Source organism: Artemia franciscana, chromosome 11 (genome assembly GCF_032884065.1).
Source record: "Artemia franciscana chromosome 11, ASM3288406v1, whole genome shotgun sequence".
In the NCBI taxonomy this organism is placed as follows: domain Eukaryota; kingdom Metazoa; phylum Arthropoda; class Branchiopoda; order Anostraca; family Artemiidae; genus Artemia; species Artemia franciscana.
In genome coordinates this window covers 1,103,745-1,124,117 of record NC_088873.1, presented here as the reverse complement: position 1 = coordinate 1,124,117, position 20,373 = coordinate 1,103,745, and the positions used below count along the sequence as shown (strand labels likewise).

Below are 20,373 nucleotides of genomic sequence, written 5' to 3'. Positions count from 1 at the left end.
TGCGTGGTAATCTATGGCTGGTCCTCGGCAATAGCTAGTTTATTATACGTTTTCAATCAGTATAATTCGTAAATTAGAAGGATAAACACTCACATCCTCTTTTAAAAGGTGAAGATGAAACATTCCAAGAAAGTTTTTGCACGTGTTAATGTTATCGTTACGTTGAAAGCTGACAATGAGAAATATTTGAGCAATGAAACAAGCATTAGTTGGAATCTTATTGGAAATGTATATCTGTGTTATCAGGACAGTGAGGCGTTAAACTCCGTAGGAATACCAAAAAAAATTCATCATTTGTGAAGGTGGACATGCGAGAGTAAAATTTCCAGAGATGATAGTGCTCAAAGAGAATGCAGGCCTAAAACTTTTAGTTGATGACAAAGGCCAACTTTTTGCTACTTTTGCTGGTAACACAGTACCCATTGATAAATCCTATACCATCTTTCTGGAATTAACTTTGAAAAGAAGACAAGAAGAACACAAGCCTACTTCACCAATAACATCATGATGTACATCTTATCAGGTGTCGAAACTGCGACCTAGGTCGCAATAGACGGTGAAACTGCAAGAAAAATAAAAAGGGCATTGACAGACAGCATATCCAAGGAATATAAAGATGAATTGATGAAAACAAAGGCAACAGCAAACATTATTACTATCATCATGGAAAAGGTGAGGACGAAGTCTTTCAGGCAAGTGTTTGCTCAAGATAAAGTTACCGTATGATTCAATGCTCGCAAAGAAAATATTTGAACTTTGAAACAAACATTAACGGGGATGTAATTGGAAATATATGCTTGTGTTGTCATTAAAGTAAGGTGTTAAATTTCTATGGAGTGCCCAAGAATTTCCATCCTGAAAATGGTGGATATACGAGAGTAACATCTCCAAGTATGATAGTGCACAAAAAAAATGAAACATTCCATGAAAGTTTGCGAATTTGATAGAGTTATCGTTGTGTTGCAAGCTGACAATGAGATATATATGAACTATGAAACAAAATCTTATTGAAAATCTATGCTTGCGTGTCATGACAGTGCAGCGTTAAATTCTTTTGGAATACAAAAAAATTCATATTATGTGAAGGTAGATGTGCGACAGTAACAATTCCAAAGATGATGGTGCTCAAAGAAAATGCAAGTCTAAAACGTTTAGTTGATGATGAGTAAAACTTTAATCGCTACTGTTGCTGGTAACACATTACCCATCAATAGATCCTTTTACCATATATCTGGCATTACCAGTCAAAAGAACACAAGAAGAAGACAAGCCTACTACAGCACCAACGTCATAACGCGTATTTTATCCAGGTGTCAACGCTGCAACCTATGTAAAAATGACGTCGCACTACACGATGAGACCGAAAGTAAAATTAAAAGTGCGTTGAGAGACAGTATCAGCACGGAAACTAAAGATGAATTAATAAAAAACAACGTTATTAGCGTCAATGATAGTTTACCAGTAGATACAGTCCATCAATCCTATAATATCAGTGATGAGATTTATGACGAAGTTGTAAAAAGCTTTGTGTGACCCGGAATATATGACATCCCCCAAATGGAATATATGACATCTCAAGAGAAAACGTAGCGTTTATGTATTTTACGAGATGGATTCAAAGCAATATTTTTTTTTATGATAAAGTTCCCCAGGCCATTTTACTTAAATACAAATATTTTGTTTCGATTACTTTATTATGTTTCGATTATTTTTTGGGTGTGCTAACAACTCCAACATTTAGAATGTTTATTCAAAGGTCAGAGACGCAAAATAAGAAAATTTCAGAGATATATGTACTACAAACGAGCTGATAGGAGGTATACTAGAGTCTGAGATAGGTCATCAGGGTTTTTTACCAAAGGGTTTTATTTTCTTTGTTGTGGTTATTTTTTTATTCTGTGAGAAGTAAAACATATGTGAGAAGTAAACATTTTTTGTTTTAGGCAAGAAATCAAGAATACAGAATGAATTTAAAATGACTGGAGGAATTAAAAGTATCCAAAGAGGTTAGCTATGGCCTATTCCGGTCTAAGCTGTATTTACGTATTTCTTCTATCAGGTAAGTACACCTTTTTATGCTCTTTATTCAAAAAGTTTTGAATATAAAAATGCTAGTTTTGGGACTAAAAAGGGTAACTTGTCACTTATTTTGTATTTAATTTGAGATCTTAAGTTAGAGGTATACAATTCTTAAATTCTCATGGGTATTAAGCTTTGTTTTGGCACAGAATGTGTGCCTATCATAACAATACAATATTAAAACAGTCTGTTTTTCATTATAGCTTCCAAAAATCAAAAAAGTTCAAAAACTCCTTTAAAAGCTATATTAAAAAAAATTAAAATGGGTATCCACCAGATCTGCTAATACTAAGTCAAACCCTGGCTAAAAACCCTATAGAAAATGTTTAATTTTTCTACTTTTGAGAAATGTATCAACAGCTGGAAATTTGAAAACAGTAACTCTCTTGCTATGAAGCTTGGTACTGTTTCTAGTTGTAACAATTGTGGGGTCGGTGATACTGTACATAGAACTGTTAGTGGTAACATAATTGGCACAACTATAATTTTTTTTAAATAAGAAATGAGTTTGCTGATATAAAATTTTGAATGCTAAAATTTTTATTCTGACATAAAATTGTGGATTTAATCATTATACGCTGAATTGTATCATAGGGTTTTTGTAGAAAAGGAACATGATTGTTAATAGTTACCTATGTTAATAAAGAAATTAATTTCTGTTCTCGTATTTTCTAACTCTACTTAATGTTGGTAAAAACAGTTAAGATTGTTATAATTCGCAACTAAATTGCTATGGCAAGTGAGTAATGCTCGTGTGTCAAGGGTGGTGTCCTAATATAATCTAAACTGTTTTCCGTTTGTGTGTTTTTTTAAATGTAGCTTTGCGCCACAAATTGGCAGAAAATACCACTTTACTGAGGCCCAACCTTTTTCTCTCTTTAAAAAGTGTCTCCATAAAGAACCCCCCTCCTTAAAACAGATCAAGAGTTTCCAATTGCTATTCCAATGAGCCTTCTCGTAACATTTATGACTAATATTTCGATCTAATAACTCCAGGTAAAAAATAAAACAAAAAAGCAAATAAACTCGCATTCATGGTCATCCATCTCTGAAAAATAAGAATTTTTTTGTCTTGCAGTTACTGACTTAAACTTCTTATGTGGGTTTCTTAATTTGCTGAATTTGATGGTATGATTCTCATCAAGATCAATCGCCCTTTTACTGGTGTTTGTAAAACCCCTCATGAGTGTCTTTAAATTGAATGGACTTTTGATGATTAAAAACAATACAAAATGCAATTTTTTTGACACATAAATAGCTATTGAAACTCCTTTTTTAGAGTTTCCATTGGCAATAGAACAAGTCAGTCGTTACTTACAAGCCTGAGCGGTATAAAAAATAGTTTTCTTAATATTATGATTTATTTCTTAGAATAAGAATGTAGATACAGCAATTTCCTTTAAAATGAGCCCATAAACATCTATCTAGTATTTTTCAGCATCCCACTTGTGCTGATGAAGAAAAGTAGGAGTTGATAAAAAAAAGACACAACACAGATCCCTATGCGAAAAAGTTATAGGTGAAGATGGGGGGGGGGTGTAATTTCTTAAATAGGTATTCTGGCTTGCAGTGGTACAGTTTTCGTCAGACATTATTTCGATCAGACATCATTTTGTGGGGAGGCTATTTTTGGAATATTTCATAAATTTCTTTGGGCAGCAATCTCTTATCATTAAGATTAATAGTAATAATAGCTACCATTCCTGAGTCACCTTCAACTTCAAATGGTAATTTTTTCTTATTGGGTAGGTTTTTTTTTACTTTCGCTCGTTTAACTAAACACGTTTGAAAACGCGTCTTTCAATTTTCGGTTACTATGAGCTAGAGTTTGTTCTGTTTAATTCTCCCCTGAGCCGTGTAATTTCTGCCATTTTTAGGAATCTTTATTATTAAGAACAGGGCGTTACTCTAATGCAGAGAACCTTCTATATAAGAATAGTGACTCTTTTTGTGATTACGCAAAAAAAAACAAAAAAAACAAAGACCGTTTATCCAATCAAACAGTTTGTGGTAACAAACTGAAAGCAAGGAGCGACCCGGCTCAATAGTAACCCAAACTCTAAAATACAGAATTTTAATACCAACAGATATATCAAAGGAATTGAATTTTTATGCTGATTTTAAATATATAAGTTTCATTAAGTTTAGTTTTACCTATTAAAGGATAAAAGCCTTTAAGATTTGCTTGATTTTCAGAGAATCTTAAATAGAATCATAGATTTTCTTTAGATTTCTATGAATTTTCATGGACAATTCACAGAATCTCAATAAAAATCACGCCATCAGGTTTGACGCACCAGAAAACCAAACTGCAGAGGTTTCAAGCTCCTATATGCAAATATATGGAATTTTGTATTTTTTGCCAGAAGAAAGATCATGGATACATGTTTTTTTTTTCTATTTTTTCCAGGGTTGATTGTATCGACCTAGTGGCCCAAAATACCGTGAGAGTGCTTATTCGAACGGAAATTAAATGCTCTAGTGCTCTTTTAAGTAACCAAAAATATTGGAGGCCAACTAGGCCCCTCCCCGCCCCTTTTCCCCGAAATTGGCCGATCTAAATTTTGAGATAGACCTTTCGTTCATCATAGTTTGAAATTTGTCCATTGTTTACGAATAGTACACTTTATTGGGAAGCATGCATACAATTTATGATTGAGGGGAGGGACATTTCTGATGGGGGTTTTTCTAAGGGGGAATTTTCTATGGAGATGGAAGCTTCCAGGGGGTGAACTTATTAGGGGAAATTATACACTGGGGGAATTTGCAAGAATTCCTATCCAAAATTCTTTTTATATGTCTTGCTTTCTCTTTTCCGTCTCAATTTTACGTATGGAGTTGTTAAGGGTAATTGTCCTGGGAAATTTTCACCGGAATTAAATTGTCTAGAGGATATATTCCTGGGAAGGGTATTTATCCGTGGAGGTGGGGCTAGATTTCCTTGGACTATATAAAAACGGTCAGAAATTAAATAAGATAACAAGCGTTTTCAACTGAAAGTAATTAGCAACATTAAAACTTCCAAAAAACAGTAATTAGTGGGTATATAGAGGGGGTTGCCTCTTTCTCAACACCTCGTTCCTCACGCTAAAGTTTGCTTTTTTCCCAATTCCTTGAGAACGAATCCTGAAACACAAGGGTCACTTAATTTAAACAATAAGAAGCTTTTTTAAAAGTACTAAGAAAGTTTAGTGTAAAGAGCCAGGTGTTGAGGAGAAGGCCACCCCCTTCATATACTTAATAGTTTCTGTTCGTTTTAATGCTGCTCCTTACTTTCAGTTGAAAAAAAGTTTTTCATTTATTTCTTTGCAAAGAATAACTTTGTTGTAGACAAATATTATTAGACAAAATATAAAATAATAAAATTATATATAATAAAAAAATATATATGTATGTAATATTAATAAAAATATATAAAATATAAAATATATAATATAAAAAATATAAAAACCATAATAAAAATATAAAAGAAGTATAATAAAAATATATATAATATATAATAATAAAATAATATATAATAAAAGTAGACAAAAATTTGTTGTATACAAATATAGATAAATAACACAAAGAAAAAAAATATTGCGGTTGGCAATATTGGGCCAAAAAGAAATTTCATTTGCTGTTAGTCGGTTATGTTCTGATAAAATGCCCCCTTCACCAAATTTCTTGTTCTCAACACTTATCTCTTCCGACTCGATTAATTGGTCGACGACTCAGCAAAGGATGCTAAAATTGGCAACTGAATGGCTGTGATCACTGAAAGTTGCTCCTTCCCGGGTCATTCCCGCTCATTCCCGGGTCCTATGACAGTCACTTTCATGGGTAAATCAAAATTACTCACGACTACAGCACCAATTATGTATGGTATTTCAACTTTCAGGCATTAAATTTATGATTGTTCAATGAGAGTCGGGTGTGATGACCTACTTTTTTACCCCCCCCCCCCAAAAAAAAGCTCGAAATATCGTCCCTTTATTCTATCTGTAGAAATTTTGGTAAAAGTTACAAAAATATAGTCTTAATGGGGAATAATTGGGAGAAAATTACTGTTGGTATTAGTTTTTCACACTAATTATCTTGCTGTTTCATTTTCTGAGATTCAAGTGTGGTATTAAAATCCCGAAAAAAAAAATCCAACTCTATCGTTTAACTCGAATTTTTGTTGGTAGGTATGACTCTAATGTGGCTCGGCCATAATGGAAACTAACCCCTTATCTACTTATGTGTTCTTGTAGCAAACGTTTTGCAAAAATTTCAAATCTAACTTATTGTCCAAGCTCATGGAATGCTTGGTAGAAGTAGAACATCCATTTCTGTTAAATATTCTTCAAATATAGTGAGAAGTCTTGAAACGTCACAAAAACAAAATGCTTGAAGAAGTTCACAACATGCTTCTATTATTTAAAAATATGTGTTCGATTTTATAAATACAAGAGTCCTCCCCATTTTTTTTACCTTGGAACAACGGTTTGTCCTGTCTGACCTTTTCAGCAGCTCACTCATCAACTTCAATGGAACACAAATCTCTGAGACAATTTTTCTCACAATCAATAAAAGAATACCTTCTTCATTTTCACTCAGATATTTTCTCAGAGAAAATGGTAAACGAAAAATAGCTTTAGACCAAACTATAGCAGTCCCAAAACTTGAAATAATTAAAGTGGTTGTCAAGGCGCTGTTAAGATTTTATGGAAAATAGGTGATTAATCAAATTTAAACATAGCGTTGATACAATACATCTACTGTTTGATTGTTAAAACAACAGTAAGTTTTGTTTTCATAAGTATTAGTACTTTTGTTTAGTGTTTAATCGCTATCAATGAAGCCTTCCACTAACAGGAATCGCTTTTCCTCGATAGGATTATAGTCGGTTCTCTGGTACCTGTATCGGGCCTCTTAGGACCTAAATTTGCGGAAGCAGCTTTCTTATTTTGGTACCCTGGAATTTAAAGGTGTCTTAAAAAGGCGATGCCGATTGCTAATCTTGGTGTGCAATTGAGAAATGTGGATAATAGATAGTACCTCTGTATATCCAGGGTACCGGTGGCTTCACTGACTACTAAAGCAGTTCACTAGAAAATCAGAAGTCGATGGTGTATAGAAAAAAGAGCAAATAACCGTTGATGCAATACCACAACATCCTCCTTCAAAAAATATAAAGTTGTAAGATTTATACATTTATTTTTTTCTTAAAGTATCGGTGGCTGCTTTATCTTGCAGAGAGAAACATTATAATTTCATCAATTATATTCATTGGTTTCAAGGAGTAGGCTTACCTAATCTAGTGAGCTGCTAATAATAACTTAATATCCTTCCAAAATCAACAAACTGCTGCCCGAAGATTGGATCCGAAGAAGAACCTATCTGGGTGTCGAAGGGCTGACTTTAGTGGCACCAACTTCTTCTCTTAAGGGCTGGACACACATAACTTTTACTGGCACCGATTTGCCAAATAAGCACCGGAATTACAAAGAAAACAGCGTTGATTTGAGCTTGAAAAACTTTCCAGTCCTCTAATTTACAAACCTAATTACGACATACAAACATAATTACGATTTACAAACCTAATTTACGACACTGAATTTCGTTGTGATCAACATGAAAAAAAAACAAAAAAAAAACAAAGCGTAAATTAAATGCGAACGATGAAAGACCCAGCTACATCAATAGTGCAACTATTGCTAAACTGCAGTTGACAATTGGTGTCTTTGATGTTTAATCTCAAAAATGTTCCGCAAAGGGCATTACTTTGTTCTGCTATCATCTGCCCCCTGAGCTGCTGAAATCGGTGCGGAAAAAAAAATACTGTAAGTGTGTCCGGCCCTTTATGGAATTAAATAAAAAAAAACAAGTTTTTTTAACTGAAAGTAAGGAGCGACATTAAAACTTAAAACGACCAGAAATTACTTCGTATATGAAAGAGGCTGCTTCCTCATCAACGCCTCGCTCTTTACGCTAAAGTTTGACTCTTTCTCTCAATTCTTCTTTTTAAAACAGTAAAAAACTTTAGCGTAAAGAGCGGGGCGTTGATGAGGAAGCAGCCTCTTTCATATACGAAGTAATTTCTGGTCGTTTTAAGTTTTAATGTCGCTCCTTACTTTAAGTTAAAAAAATTTGTTTTTTTTATTTAATTTCTGAACGTTTTTGAATCAATGCATGTTTTGATTTTGGCTCTCCGCAGAGGAATAATTAAAACGAAATTTGTATTTTTTTTTGGCTAAATGGCTTTCTCATAATTTTGATCGAATGATTTTGAGAAAAAAAGAGCGGGGGAGGAAGCCTAGTTGCCCTCCTATTTTTTGGTTAATTAAAAAGGTAACTAGAACTTTTAATTTTTTACGAATACTTTTATTAGTAAAAGATTTACGTAACTTATAAATTAGCTTACGTAAAGAACTATTGTGTTCTCATATTTTTATTACATATATGAGGGGGTTCGCCCCCTTGTCAGATCCTCGCTCTTTACACTAAAGCTTAAATTTTGTCCCAATTCATTAAGAATGACCCCAGAATCACAAAAGCCGTAGAATAAATAGTTGAAATTACTAAAAATACTTTAGCGTAAAGAGCGAGGTATTAGGAGGAGGTGATCCCCTCAAATGGGTAATAATTTCTGTTTGTTTTAAGTTTTAATGCTGCTCCTTACTTCCAGCTGAAAGAACTTTTTCATATTTATTTTTTCATTTTTTTTTTTTTAATAATGCTAGTAAATCCTGCGCTCCCTTCATAGAAATTTTCTTCCCACATGACAAATTCTCGATGGAAAGTTCCCCAGCATATCTCCCTCTTCTCAACCCCTCCCCAACCAAAAAATCCCCCTGAAAACGCCTGTACACTTCCCAATAACCATTACTATATGTAAGCACTGGTCAAAGTTTGTAACTTGTTGACCCTCCCACGGGGACTGTGGGGGAGTAAGTCGTCCCCAAAGACATAGTTATAAGGTTTTTCGACTACGCTGAATAAAATGGCTATCTCAGAATTTTGATCCGTTGACTTTGGTAAAATAATCAGCGTGGGAGGGGGCCTAGGTGCCCTCCAATTTTTTTGGTCACTTAAAGAGGGCACTAGAACTTTTCATTTCCGTTAGAATGAGCCCTCTTGCAACATTTTAGGACAACTGGGTCGATACGATCACCCCTAGGGAAAAAAAACAAAAAAAAAACAAAAAAAAACAAATTAACACGCACCCGTGATCTGCCTTCTGGCAAAAAATACAAAATTCCACATTTTTGTAGATAGGAGCTTGAAACTTCTACAGTAGGGTTCTCTGATACGCTGAATCTGATGGTGTGATTTTCGTTAAGATTCTATCACTTCTAGGGGGCGTTTCCCCCTATATTCTAAAATAACGCAAATTTTCTCAGGCTCGTAACTTTTGATAGGTAAGACTAAACTTGATGAAACTTATATATTTAAAATCAGCATTAAAATACGATTCTTTTGATGTAGGTATTGGTATCAAAATTCCATTTTTTAGGGTTTTGGTTACTATTGAGCCGGGTCGCTCCTTACTACAGTTCGTTACCACGAACTGTTTGATAATGTCATCAGCTGTATCTGAATCACACCTTGACTTTTGAACGGTGCTGAAGTTAAAATGGTCGAAAATGGAGAAACTATGGTCATGGACATAATTTATTGGATGCGCCAAGCTGATTGGTCTGGGAGAGGGTTGGTCTAATAAGAAGCAAAGGTTTTTTGCCACTATAGTGTTTCCTTTGTCCCAGAACTATATATACATACAATACCTTCAACATTTTTGTAAGGGGTAGGGATGCTAAAAATATACTCTAGTTAGGTCTTACCCTAGCTATTCATTTCAAATTTCTGTTCTTTCACTCAGATCCCTTAGTAGATTTTCAATATTTTCAAATAATATTCTTATCAGTATGTAAAACACAGACTGATACTACGACGATTAAGCAGAAATAAGACATACACAAATGTTTTGATTTTCCTTATGCTGCTCTATAATTAATTTACTTCTACATAGCATTGTTCATTCATCCAGTACAATTGGTGAAGTGCTCCAAGACATCCCTTGACGACTGCTTATCCCCATTGTATCCCTTGATGGAAGATCCATTGGTCAAAGGAATCCCACAAAGCAAAATTGCTGTTGAAAAGTCTTGTACGTAAGTATCAGGAATTAGTTATCGCTACACCTGCCATAATGAAAATAGACAAGGCTTGTTTGGGATTTTTTTTTGTTATGTAGTCTCATATTTCATTTTCTGTTTTTAAAGTAGGGATCATGTTTGTTTTTCTTAGAGGAGGGGACACAAGAGGTTTCGTAAGGAATTGTATAAAAATATGGTTCGCATGTTGAAAGGAACATATGAGGTTTTGAACCGGATGGATAAGAAGCTTATTAACTTGAAATTAGCTCCCCTAATGTTTGCTCTCGGGAATTGAAGAACAAGATGCTTAGCCCAAGTATAAATTTTGCCACCTTTACTTTTGCCATTTGCACTTTTTGTTTGTTCAATACAAAAACAAAATTGGAACTAGAATTGACCAAAAAAAAAAAATAGTTTTTACTGATTGTCTTAATAAAAGCTTGGTCTCCGAGACAACTCTGGAAAAATTGAATAGCGTGGGCTTCAAAAAACGAAAGCTTGCATTGGCTTTCTCCTTAGAAAGATGGTTTAACATCAAACTAACATTATGGCATAATTAACATATATCATGGCAAATAAGCCATAATGTTATTGGCTCCTTAACATTAATTGGGTAATTAATGTCCTCTGCAGAAGATTCTATGTTTCCACTTTCTGTTACATTTTTTTTTATCTGTAAGTTTAAACATGACCACTAGAATTTACTGGGAAACATTAACTGAAGATTACTGGAAAGTATTCCCGGAGAACATTACTGGACGATTAGACGCCCTTAACAGATGAGCTCCAAGTTCCCTTACCTTTTTTTCTATGTATTATTGAATAACTGAGGGGTCTAGCAAATCCTTGCCCAATGATCAAGGACACTGAAGAGTGTAAATGCTTAATAGGATGTAACCAAGGTCAAGTGTGGAGCATATGTAGTATGGTTGCCGTGTAGACTGAGTTTGAATACTAAAGTTTGAATACTTTCCTAACTCTAAGAACAATTACTAAGAATACTAAGAACAACTCCTGAAACACAAAGGGTCGTTTAATTAGAACAATAGGAAGCATTTTTAAAAGTACTAAGTATATATAGCGTAAAGAGCGAGGTGTTGAGGAGGCGGCAATCCCCTTCATACACGTAATAATTTCTGTTCGTTTTATGTTTTAATTTTGATCCTCACTTTCAGACGAAAAACTTGTTTTGTTTTTTAATTTAATACGCTTCAGATCCATGATGGTTCCGTGGCTTAGTCGCCGACATATATTTTCGTAAAATAATAAATAAAAAACTTAACGGATCTAAAACAAATTTCTCACGGACCTTGTAATGCTGTCATCTCCTGGTGTTTTCCATTGGTCTTCGTGTTTCTTCCAAGTTTTTCATTAAATTTTCTTTGTTTGGAACTGGGACAAATAAGTGATATCACATTTACCTTTAATATATTGTAGTTCTTAAGTTGCTAAGGAAATTGAAGCTTAACCTCTGCTCGTTTCTTAACAGTGATATTAAAAAGTTGACACGGGGCAAGAAAATTAACTTTGAGCCAACAGAGACATTTTTCTGAAGGCATTTGAACGTCTCCAAAAGAAATTTTTTGGAGGTTCGATGATCTGATTACGGAATATCTCATGGGTTTTCCGTTACCCTAAATGGTAGCTTGCAGAAGTTGGTCTGCGCTAATAAAAGCCACGTTTCATCCAAACATGACAAAACGTAAGTTTTTCAATGGAACCTTTAGACAATGCTAAGCTGATAGAACTTTAAAAGACAAATTTCTTATTTTGATTAAGCGACTAAGAGTGCGCATAAAGAACACAAACCCTTGAGGAGTCTTAATAAAGAATCGGGATAAAAATTAAATAAAAATCCTTCAGACAATTCCGACCCCGCTGACCTGGAGAATCCTCACATGCAAAATTGAATCGGCAAAGACAAAGCAAGACGCACAAAAATAATTACTAGAATTCAGGCAAATTCCCCTAGTGTAAAATTTCCCCTAGAAAGTTCACCCTTTGAAATATCCCTCCCCGTTGAAAGTTCACACCGAAAAAGTTTTCCCCAATCGAAAATCCCCCCCCCCCAAAAAAACATAATGTCTGTATATTTCCCAATATTAAACTCTGCACGTAAACAATAAACACATTTCGTAACTTACAGCCCTTTTCCTACGGGATTGTAGCTATGCTAAACATATTGAAGTTTAGGCCTAATCCTTGTTTATGGAATTTTATAGAATTGTTTCCCCGACACGAAAACAAAGTTAAAACAAGAGACATGAAGTTCTGTTTCAGCACTGAGTCACAGCACTTGATGCGCCTATGAAAGGATATGTTTCCTTTTTTGTGACACATACTATTTAAAACGTTTTGAGGTCCTACAACATTAAAAAAAAAAAGCTTTGAGTACGTGGTAAAAATAAAAAGTGTGGGATTAACGAAACTATTTATGTAGTATTTGGCTGTTTTACCAGGGTCATTTTCGGCATTAAGATCCTGTAAATTGATCTTGTAAGATCTTTCAATTAGGAAAAGAGAACGTATCAGAGAGGGAGAGAACAATGAAGCCTGAAACATATTTTTGAAATGAAAATAATTTTTTTTCGATGGAAAGTAAAGAACGGCATTCAAACTTAAGAGAAGTTAGGAGGGCTTTCGCCCTCAAACCCAATGCTCAAGCTAAACTTATAACCTTACTTTTCCAGAATTCTTCAGTTCACTAAAATTCTTCAATTCTTTAGCTCAGTTCTTCAGTTCACGTATGAAGCCTTTGATTCGTGAACACAATACTTGACAGTCTAAAGATTTTAATTGTTGCATAGGGGGTAGTATGTTTCTCTATTTTTAATTCTTATCTTTTTGGCGGAATAATACACTGTTAATCCACTTTCCAATTTCCCGTTAAATATTGACCAGGGTCATCCTTCCAGGGTCAGTTCTACGGCTGTTTTTGTTTCCGAAGTATGTAAAAGACGCAGTTTTTGGTGTTAGAAATGAATTCCTTTATATCATTGTCATCAAATTTATCATGTACTTCCAGTTTGACCCCCGCCCCTCCCAAATATTTTGTTTTGTAACTGTTACTGCATCTACTTGTTACTATTTCCAGAGAATGCTCAGGGAGATGTTGAATAAAATCAAAACATATCATGTGCATGCTGATTGTCAAAAGGGTGCATCAGCAACATCTCAGGAACAACTGACGAAATTAAAACTTTCAGGGCATGTTGATCACTGCTTAGAGGGGAAAGGACCTTCTTTCCTTCTTAGACCCCCTTAACCCTGGTCAAAATTGTGAAATAGCCACTTTGTTCGAATTAGTCTAAAGGTTTCATAACTATGCCCCTGGGAATGTCGTGCCCCCCAATGCCCCTGGAAAAAGGTTGTAAGTTATGTAATTTGCCCATTAGGATACACGATTACGTACAGAATTTATCATCGGTAAAGAAAGGAAAGTTTGGTCCAGAGTGTCAGCTAAGGATATTAAGACGAAACTTCAATTAAACCTGAGGGGAAAGTTAGACTGAATAAAAAGACACTAAATGCATCAAGGTTAACAAAACATCTTAGGAGCGGCTAAGGGTATTAATTTTACATTTTCTGCAAGGCTGTATGCTGCGTGGGGGGGGGGGTAATAAAAAGCATATAATCAAAGTTTGATGCGTTTTTAGAGTTTTTTTTTGTTTCTCTTCCAAAAAATACCCCCCAAATAAAAATCCTCGATACAGCATTTACTTTCAGGACCAAAGTTGCCACTACTACTATGGTTGCACTGTGGCTACTTGTGACAGTGGCTATGACTATTTGACACTACTTGCAAGTGTGACAACTTGCTGCTTCAATTACCTCTACTTAAGACTAGGACTGTGTCCACTATGTACATCCAGGTTATCAAGAGGGTATATATGCACCACTATTGCTAAAAATACTATAACTGAAACTGTGACTACTAGTTACTTGTGACTGTGAATGTGCAACTGTGACTAAAACTACTTGGGACTACTTGCAAATGCTACTAATTTTGACTGCGGCGGGAATTATTTGTATCTACTAACCTGAATACCTCAATTTATTACTAGAAATTTCAGGGTATCAGCTATAGTAGTATCCTGTAGAACCTACTGACGGAGATACTAGTGACTCAGATGAATTATACTTACAGTTGCAGGAGCAAATAGACAGGGTCTCAGGTAGAAGTATGGTGTTTCCATTTGGAGATTTTAACGCCCAGGTCGGTAGAAATAGGGATTGATGGTATCCTAGCCTTGGTAAATTTGGTCCAGGAAAAGAAAACAGAAATGGCTATAGACTGTTGCCATTTTGTAGGTTTAAAATTTTAGTTATAACCAAAACTTTGCATTGGTCATATAATGAACCCATAAGTTAACCTGGTATTCGCGTGGTGGTACGACAGCAAACCTTATTGATTATATTATTGTAAACCGAAGATAATAGGATCAGTAGAAGATACTAGAGTATATAGGAGTGCTGTTATTGATGTTAAAAGTAAAGATCACCGTCTGGTAGTGTCTAGGGTTAATTTATTAGCTGGAATTTCGGAAGAAAACTACATCCCGAGAAGTTATGATTCTGGTAGACTCTAAGATGAGAATTTGAGAGAAACTTTTCTGGAACAGTTGAATACTAGACCAGAAAGTTTAAAATTTGACAATAGAACATATGGATGGAATAACTTTAGGAAAACACTTTTTCAGGTTGCTGGTGGTGTCTTAGAGAAAATACTAGGACGACAGCTAGGAATTTTAGTGAAAAAGCTTTATGTTTATTACAGGGGAGAAGGGGCTTGTACAAGAATTATCTGAGTGATAGATCATTGAAAACAAAAAGGACGTAAAGGAAGTGGAGAGAGCTTTAAAATATGAATTAAATAAAAAAAACTAGTTTTTTTAACTGAAAGTAAGGAGCGACATTAAAACTTAAAACGAACAGAAATTACTCCGTATATGAAATGGGTTGTCCCCTCCGCAGTCCCACGCTCTTTACGCTAAAGTTTGACTCTTTGCCACAATTCTACTTTTTAAAACAACTAAAAACTTTAGCGTAAAGAGCGTGGGACTGCGGAGGGGACAACCCATTTCATATACGGAGTAATTTCTGTTCGTTTTAAGTTTTAATGTCGCTCCTTACATTCAATTAAAAAAACTAGTTTTTTTTATTTAATTTCTGAACGTTTTTGAATTAATGCATGTTTGATTTTGGCTCTCCGCACATAAATTATTGAAATGAAATTAGTATATTAATTTTTTTTTGGCTAAATGGCTTTCTCTTAGTTTTGATCAGACGATTTTGAGAAATAAGGGGTGGGGAAGGAGGCCTAGCTACCCTCCAATTTTTCGGTTACTTAAAAAGGCTACTAGAACTTTTAATATTCAACGAACGTTTTTATTAGTAAAAAATATACGTAACTTAAGAATTAACTTACGTAACAAACTTTTATATTCTTATATTTTTATTATGTGTACGAGGGGGTTTGTACCCTCGTTAATACCTCGCTCTTTACACTAAACCGTAAGTTTTGTTCCAATTCTTAAAAATGACCCCTGAATTAAATAGGCCGTAGAATAAATAGTTGAAATCACTAAAAATATTTTAGCATAAAGAGTGAGGTATTTATCTCCTCCTAAATACCCCGCTCTTTATGCTAAAGTATTTTTAAAACCCTTCATATGCGTAATAATCTCTGTTTGTTTTAAATTTCAATGCTATTCCTTACTTTCATTTGAAAAAACGTTTTCATGTTTATTTTTTCATTGTTTTTTTTTTATAGTAATGCTAGAAAATCCTGCGCCCTTTTCATTGAATTTTTTCCCCCATGGCATATTTCTCCAAGGAAAGATCCTCCCACATAGTCCCCTCCCTCAACCCTACCCCCAAAACCAAAAAAAACCCTGAAAACGTCTGTACACTTCCCAATAACCATTATTATATGTAAACACTGGTTGAAGTTTGTAACTTGCAACCCCTCCCCCAGGGACTGTGGGGGAGTAAGTCATCCCCAAAAACATAGTTATTAAGATTTTCGACTATGCCAAACAAAATGGCTATCTCAAAATTTTGATCCGTTGACTTTGGGAAAAAATGAGCGTGGGAGGGGGCCTAGATGCCCTCCAATTTTTTTGGTCACTTAAAAAGGGCACTAGAACTTTTCATTTCCGTTAGAATGAGCCCTCTTGCGACATTCTAGGACCACTTGTTCAATACGATGACCCCTGGGAAAAAACAAAAAAAAAGCAAAAAAAAACAAACAAATAAACACGCACCCGTGATTTGTCTTCTGGCAAAAAATGCAAAATTCCACATTTTTGTAGATAGGAGCTTGAAACTTCTACAGTAGGGTTCTCTGATACGCTGAATCTGATGGTGTCATTTTTGTTAAGATCCTACGACTTTTAGGGGGTGTTTCCCCCTATTTTCCTAAATAAGGTAAGTTTTCTCAGACTCGTAACTTTTGATGGCTAAGACTAAACTTGATGAAACTTATATATTTAAAATCAGCATTAAAATGCGATTCTTTTGATGTAGCTATTTATATCAAAATTCAATTTTTTAGAGTTTTGGTTACTATTGAGCCGGATCGCTCCTTACTACAGTTCGTTACCACGAACTGTTTGACTAAGGCGGTATAAAGTCGAGGCAATGGATAAAATTTTCAAGGATCTGGAAGATGTAGCTAGACTGCATAACAGATTGTACTGGCATGTTAATAAATTGAGAGGGATCAGTCAATCTGGACATGTCCCTGTTAAAGATAGAAACAAGGCCACAATTAGTGATAAGAAAAGGTTTAAACAGAGAGGGGCAGGACATTTTGAGAATGTGCTAAACCGAGATAGAGTTGCATGAAAAGATATAGAGGAAAACGGAAAAGTTTGTGCTACCTTAGATGGGAAGGAAGATTTGTTTTGTGAGAAGGAATTAGCGAAATATTATAAAATAATTTAAAAATAAGGCTCCAGATGCTGATAGTGTGGTAAATGAGTTTCTTAAATATGGTGGCTCTGAGGTTAGAAATAAGCTACTGAGGGTTATGAATATGATTTTTGAAAAATGGGAAGTACCTAGCGATTTTAGAAAAAAACCTAATTAAACCCCTGCATTAGAAAAGAATAAGAGTGAGTGTAGTAATTATCGAGGCATTATTCTGGTCTCTGTAGGTAGCATATTACTTAGCAATATGATACTTTTTAGACTGAGAGATGCTGTAGACAAAGTTTTTAGAGAAGAACAGTACGGTTTTAGAAAAGGTAGAGGATACGTCGACCAAATTTTCACTCTTAGGTTAATAATGGAGAAGTACCTGAGTTATCAAACCTTTGATCCTCAGTTTTATAGATTATCAGTAGGCGTTCGATTATGTTGATAGAAGAACTTTAGCAAAGGTTTTTATCCTTGTATGGTATACCAGACAAAGACATTAAAGTAATTAATTAGTGCTATGTACGAGAATAACACTGCCGCATTTAAGGTAGGAAGTGAGTTTATCTGCTGGTTTCGTTTCAACTCAGGAGTTAAGCAGGGCTGTGTTCTATCCCTCTTTATATTTTCAAAGTTAAAAAAAGTTTGGAAGAATAGGAAAATAAGTCTGCAAACTAAGATTAGAACATTGGAAACTATAGTAATGACAGTGGTCAAATATAGCTCTGAAGCATGGGCGCTCCGAAAAGCAGATGAAGATTTGCTAGATGTTTTCCAGAGAAATTGCCTACGGATCGTTCTGTACGGATTGTTCGGTTGTCCTACGGATTGGCTGACTGACCATATTTCAAAAAGTAGGTTGCACGGAAAGTGTGGTTCAATCCTACTTTCTAAGGCTATAATGAGAGAAAAATTGAAATGGCTAGGGCAAGTTCTGCGGAATAAGATTGCCCTGATGACGCAATCTGATGACAGATTGCTAAAAATTGTGCTTTTCGGCCAACCATCTAGGGCTAAATGGAAAGCAGGTCATCCGTGGTTGGGGTGGGAGAATCTCATAAATAAAGATTTCAAGGAAATGGGAACTTCTTTAGAGAGTGTAAAGAGGGAGGCTTTGAATGGACTGGGATGGAGGAGGAGCGTGCGTACCTGTTCTGGCTTCAGACGGCTTGGTGCTATAGTGAGTTATTAGTAGTAGTAAATCCTTTACCATAAAATTCTAAAGCCTATTGCACCATTTGCAATTTACTGAAAACGAATTGCGCGACGAATTTTTTTTTATATATTTACAGCATTAAAAAAAATCAAGTGATATAAGATCTTCAATCTTCTGAAGGTTTTCAAAGAAAAGTAAAGAGCCATGTTAAACTTAACTTACTTACTTAGACCCTCCTATGCCTGGGGGCACAGTTGACATCCAACTTGACCGATTTTGTGTCAAAGCCCCGAGTTCGTTCAGAATGGTTTGGAGAATCATCACCTCTTTCTCCAGGGATTGATCAAGTGTGCTGCGTTGTCTTCCAATCCTTTGAATGCCGGGTAGGGTTCAACACCATGTGTCGTGTGGGAGGTGACCTTCACTCATGCGGGTTATATGTCTCCAGTACTTCCATCTTCTCATTCTGATTTCGTCGGTCACCAGTGGTTATTCGGTGTCAGCCCTTATGTAGGCATTCGTTACTTTATCAATCCAATGTACCGCAAAGACTCTACGCAGGCAACTATTCCCGAAGCCAAGTAGTCTTTTCTCAGCATTCTTTGAAAGACTCCAATAATCACAACCGTATAAAAGTACAGAGAGTACACTACTCCTAAACAATCGCAACTTCAACTTCTGAGAGTAGTTTTTACATCTCCAAATATTCTTCAGCTGTGAAAATGCTCCACCTTCAGACGCTAAACGTAGCATCCTTCTCTATCACAATCCCTATCTTGGGTCATTGTACTGCCGAGGTACTTAAATTCTTTCAGCTCATCTATATCAGCGTCTCCGTATCGAATGTTAGCTGCAAAGGTCGTGACGACTCCGTTTTTCATACTTTTCGTTTTATCAAAATTAATCTTCAGGTCCATAGAGGCAGCTTTCAGTGGTAGTTCATTGAGATTATGTTGAATGTCCTTTTGGCAGTGAGCATCGAGACCATTATCGTCGGCAAAATCACTGTCGTGTATTTGACGCTCGGTGCTTAGTTGAATGCCTCCTCTACGGCAAGCTTGAAGCGCAAAATCTATAAATATTGCGAATAATATTGGAGATAGTAAACATCCTTGACGTTAACCGGACTTGACAGGGAACCCCTTTGACAGCCTATTCTCCGTCTGGACTGCACAAACCTGTGCAGCATACAGGGCTTTAATCATATTCACAATTTTCGGAGGTGTTCCATACACCAGGAGAATTTTCCACATAGCCTCTCGGTGTACAGAATCAAATGATTTCAAAAAGTCAATAAACACAAAAAAAACTACACTTGCTATTCTTTTTATTCCTCCAGTAGAACACGTAAGCTAAATATCAGATCTCAGCAAGAACGATTAGACAGAAACCATGATTTGCTCATCCCTTAAAATTAAGTTGTACTAAGTATAATCTGACATAAACTTAATACCAGAGGAAATGAAGTTCTACGGCAATTCAAGTTCAAAATAACCAAAATTTACTATTAAAGAATAAATGAAAACCAAAACAAACATAAATTAAAATGAACGATTAAAATAAAAATCAGGATAATAGATACAAATATAGATGATTCAATAAATTTAAAACTAGTGAAAGTATATTCAAATCAAGTTTAAAACCAACAAAACTTACTGCAAACAGAAGTTTGGCTATTTTCGGCTTCCCCCTCCCCTAACCATAAAAATCTGAAGCCTATTGCGTCATTTGCGCTTTACTGAAAACGAGTCATGTTACATATATTTTCTTTTTTTCGATATGCAGTATTAAAAAATATGAAGTATTACAAAACCTTAAATTTCTAAGATTCTAGTATCTTAATGTATCAAATATTCAGTTCTTGTTCGTTAGTTCTTTCCAGTCATCTTGATTATTATAGTGATTAATTTTTTACTTGTCGTTGTTGCTTTGAAAAACAGAACGACACTGTTCAAGATGTGTATAGTTTTCAATAAAATGCATATTAGCGTAAAAAGCGGAGGGTTGAGGATTGTGCAGCCCCCTCATATACGGAATAACTTTGCTCGTTTTACAATTGAATGAGGTTCCTTATGTTCATTTGAAAATATTTGT

At 35.1% G+C, this 20,373-nt stretch overlaps 1 protein-coding gene across 2 annotated transcripts in view; it reads left to right on the top strand.

Moving 5' to 3' along the window:
• LOC136032659 (uncharacterized) overlaps positions 1-20,373 on the top strand; it is a 68,127-nt gene that overhangs the window by 13,751 nt on the left and 34,003 nt on the right. For both annotated transcript variants that reach the window (XM_065712945.1, XM_065712946.1), the window contains exons 2-3: positions 1,944-2,059; positions 10,076-10,217. In XM_065712945.1, coding sequence (XP_065569017.1) covers positions 2,014-2,059; positions 10,076-10,217 — 188 coding nt within the window. In that variant the 5' untranslated portion in view covers positions 1,944-2,013. The remainder of the gene's footprint in view (positions 1-1,943; positions 2,060-10,075; positions 10,218-20,373) is intronic.